The sequence below is a fragment of the Gekko japonicus genome, unplaced genomic scaffold, assembly GCF_001447785.1.
Source record: "Gekko japonicus isolate JY-2015 unplaced genomic scaffold, Gekko_japonicus_V1.1 scaffold203, whole genome shotgun sequence".
Lineage (NCBI taxonomy): Eukaryota > Metazoa > Chordata > Lepidosauria > Squamata > Gekkonidae > Gekko > Gekko japonicus.
This window is the reverse complement of record NW_015170280.1, coordinates 468,455-472,866: the sequence shown is the minus strand read 5'-3', so window position 1 is coordinate 472,866 and position 4,412 is coordinate 468,455. Positions and strand designations below refer to the sequence as shown.

The 4,412-nt window shown below is 44.9% G+C and overlaps 1 protein-coding gene across 1 annotated transcript in view; it reads left to right on the top strand.

Annotated features, from left to right (window-relative positions):
* MACF1 (microtubule-actin crosslinking factor 1) overlaps nt 1–4,412 on the top strand; it is a 373,337-nt gene that overhangs the window by 334,086 nt on the left and 34,839 nt on the right. The window contains 2 exon segments of the mRNA XM_015417776.1: nt 2,464–2,661; nt 4,074–4,202. Of these exon segments, the coding sequence (XP_015273262.1) occupies nt 2,464–2,661; nt 4,074–4,202 (327 nt within the window).

Below are 4,412 nucleotides of genomic sequence, written 5' to 3'. Positions count from 1 at the left end.
CTTGTCCACATGTTTGTTCACTCCCTCAAAGAACACTAGTGAGTCTGCCTTTTTTATTGAGACAAGATCTTCCCTTACAGAACCCATGCTGAGTCCTCCTCAATAGTTTTTGTTCATCTATGTGCCTATTAATTCTTTCCTTAATAATAGTTTCCACCAAGTTACCCAGTATCAAAGTCAGACTGACTGGCCTGTAATTTCCCGAATCTCCTCTGGAACCCTTTTTAAAGATGGGAGTGACGTTAGCTACCTTCCAGGCCTCAGGAATGGAGGCAGATTTTAATGAAAGATTACATATTTTTGTCAGGAGATCCACAAGTTCACATCTGAATTCTTTAAGAACTCTCGGATGTATGCCATCCAGGCCTGGTGATTTATCAGATTTTAAGTTGTCTGTCAGTCGTAGAACCTCCTCTCTTGTCACCTCAATCTGACTAAGGTCTCTCAACACTGCTCCCGAAATCAATGGTTCTGGAGTGGGCAAGCACTTCTCATCTTTCACAGTAAAGACAGAGGCAAAAAATGCATTTAGCTTCTTAGCCATTTCCCTATCATCCTTCAGTACTTCTTGGTCATCCAAGGGCTCCACTGCCTCCCTGGCTGGTTTCCTACTTCTAATGTATTTGAAGAAAGTTTTATTGTTGGTCTTTATAGTTTTTGCTATATGCTCCTCATATTCCTTTTTTGCCTGCCTGATCACAGACTTGCATTTTATTTGCCACAGCCTGTGTTCCCTTTTATCAGCCTCACTGAGACTAGCTTTCCACCGCTTAAAGGAATCCTTCTTACCTTTTACAGTTTCCATTACTTTGTTAGTTAACCATGCAGGCTTTTTCCTATACCTATTTGTGCCTTTCCTAACCTGCGGTATATATTTTTTCTCAGCCTCTAGGATTGTCGTTTTAAATAGTCTCCAAACTTCCAGTAGTTTGCCGCAACTCTTCATCACTTCTGTTAAAAGTGCATCTGATCCTTGAACCCTGGTAGACACTTCAGATGGGGGGGGGCATTGTCAGACTCATCAGGGAGTGGGAAGAGCTTAAAAGTCTGACTCTGACTTCTTTTAAAAGTGCGGCTGATCCACCTGAATTGAACCCTGGTAGGCATATCAAACTGAGGAAGGGATGTTAGGAACAGGTTTTCCAATCTGTTTTTGAAATCTCAGGCTTTCTTTAATAACAGAAACAATAATAATGGGAGGTATGTCTGCTCTGGAGAGAGTGGCAGGATTTCCCCCCCTGTTTTGAACTTAGTGATTTATCAGCTCAAGGCCACTCTAGAGACATCTGTAATTTCCCCCGATTTTCAGTTATCAATTCAGTAACATAGAATTTGTATTTTTATACTGGGGGGGGGGGTTCCCTGTCTATTTTACCAATCTCCCTGGTTTTCTTAAATAACAGAAATGATGGGGTTGGTCTGCTCTGGAGAGAACAGCAGGATTTTTTAACCTGTTTTGAACATGGGACCAACAACAGGACAGGAAACCACCCCTGCACAGGAGTTCGCCCCCCGGCCCCACCAGAAAAAGTGTGGCCCACAAGCCAAAAAAATTCTGGCTACGGGCCTGGATAGGACGCTGGCTCTGGTTGTGCATGTCCCTAGGTTTGGTCCTTGACATCTCTGCTTCAACAGAAAGATCTGGGAAAGCTGCTACCAGTCAAGGAAGGCAACCTTGGCTAAATATAAGGCCCCTCCTTGCCTCTCCACCCACAGTGTCCCCCCAAGAGCTAGGCCTCCCCTGTGCTCCCTCACCTTAGGTACCTCCTTGCTGCTGTGACTGGACAGCCGCACTGCATCTTGCTTGAGGGAAGGGCAGGAGATATTTTACAAACAGCATCCTAGGTCATCCAGCAGATTCGAACAGCCATCTGGGAACCCACACTCCTGTCCCATTTTAATCGCTAAGACATCTAATCTGATTTTACATGGTATTTTATGATTATGTGCTGTTTTAATCTGTTGTTTTAAAGGGGATTTTAATTGTATATTAATATTGTTGGAACCTGCCCTGAGCCAGCTTGCGGGGATACAAGTCCAAGTCCAATAAAATAAACAAACAAATAACCCTGATAAGTGCTTGCTTGATTAGTGACGCGTGTGACATCCATTACTGGGACACACATGGCACGGGAGCAAGAATGACTGGCCCCCACCAGAGACAGTATTTATGGTCCAAGCCCAAATATCATCTTCACTTGTCCTTGGTCCTGAGTTCATATGCTAGAGCTGCAGAGCACATGAAGCAGCAGAGATGGGTCTCTTGAAAAGGAAAGCTCATTTCTTGGCATTGTCAGAGTCCCGAGGTGGCAACTTGTGGGGATTGGAGGTTTATCCATCCTCCTTCAAAAGTGGGGTGGAAATATACGCAGCTTTGGTATATGTGCTGCCGAAGCGAGCACGAAATATACGCAGCTTTAAAGCATATCTTGTTTTCTCCTCTGCTCCTGATGCCGTATGAAGGTGCTGAAAAACGATGTGTTGGCCCACCAAGCCACAGTGGAGACAGTAAACAAAGCTGGCAATGAGCTCCTGGAATCCAGCGCAGGAGACGATGCCAGTAGCCTCCGGAACCGGCTGGAGATGATGAATGCCTGTTGGGAGTCAGTGCTGCAGAAGACGGAGGAACGAGAACAGCAGTTGCAGATGACCCTTCAGCAGGTGGGTCACCATAATCTGGCACAAGGCTTTTGCCTCCGCAGTTTACCTGAGTTGATGTTCTCTTGCAATGTGATTAATCTTTCTTGTCAGTGTTAACCAGGGACTGCCGCTGCATGCACATACTCAGCCACTGTCTAGTAATTTGGATTTATAATCCTAAATATCAGGGGTCATTTCATAGAAAAAGAGGTGCAGGGGCTCATTAGCATAACTCATTAGCATAACTCATTTGCATATGCCACACCCCCTGACATCACCGGAAGTGTGTCAGAAGGCAACACTCACCGCTCAGGCTCCACTGGACTGTTTTGGATTGCTAGCTATTTGGGGGGGGGGGGATGTGCAGATCTGTCCTCGCAGAGGAGGGAGAGCTTGTACCTGAATAAAACTTGGTCTTAAAGGTGCCACTGGACTGTTTTGGGGGCAAGGGGGCTCTGCAGTTTACCTGGCTGCTTCTTGCTCTGACTGAGGGCTGCTGAGAGCAGGGGGTGGGGCTTGTTGCATGTGCCAGCCCCCTTGGCTCTTTACTGCCGGAGGTCTGCTCCTGTGCGCTCCTGCAGGAAATGACCCTTGCTAAATATTATTAAAGCCAGAGTCTCTCAGAAATTTGTCGGGATTTCTTTAGTGGCTTTTGGTGGTCAGTGCTAAGCTGGTGTTAGGGGAGTTTTCAAACTCTAGCATAACCCCCCTTTCCAAAGTTCTATCTGGGAAGAGGAAAAGATTCACTCAAGGCTTTTCGCCAAAAAATCATGCAGCTTTATTAAGAATGATCATTCTGATGCAAGTTTGTCAGAGTGCCCAAGCCTCACTAACAGGCTGGCATAAAGAACATACAAAGTTCTTCTTTTATAGGCTGAGACAAAACAAAGAGTTCAGGGCCTGGTATTTAGAAAAGACTTAATCAATTCCATTCTCAAAAATAATTCACTCTACACTTTGTTTAGAGTACATCCTACATTCTTAAGAGGGGCATAAGGAAAACAAACCTTCTACGCTTTTCCTGAAAGATAAGGATGACACAGTTCCTTGATTGAGATAAGGTTGCTTAGAGATCAGCAGGTCAAAGAACAGATTTACAGTGCTGGGGTGGGTGTTAGGGAGGAATATAACATCTGTAAAATTTAGCAAGCCAACATAGGCTCACATTTAGTAGCCATTGTAAGAATCTCAATCTTACTTGACAGTGTAATTTTCAAGATACATGTAAAATTCCGTAAGAACTGGTAAAGTCCCACTGAGAAGAGGCTGGGATGATAGTTTCATTTGGCAATGTTTTATGTTGCTTCTTCAACATGTATTTCTCTTCCTCTCCTTTTAAATCCTGGCCCTTGCCTTGAAGCTTCCAGGAAGAGGTGGGATGCAGATGTTCAAATCAAGAAATGGTCCATGATGCACTTTGCATTCTTTTGCAGGCTCAGGGTTTCCATGGTGAAATTGAAGACTTCCTCCTATGGCTCACGAGGATGGAGAACCAGCTGTCGGCCTCCAAACCAACAGGCGGGCTGCCGGAAACTGCCCGGGAACAACTGAGTGCCCATATGGTGAGTTGCAATTGCTGAATTTGACCCCTTTGGCAGCTGATCTTGCCTCATCATTAATTCAGCATGAAAAGTTCAAGAAGGTGGGAACCTACAAATTCAAGATTTGAGTCCAGGAGCACCTTAAAGACCAACAGGATTTCCAGGGTATAACCTTTCAAGAGTCATAGCTCCCTTTGTCAGATATGAGCAGGAATGGTGATCCCTGAAAGT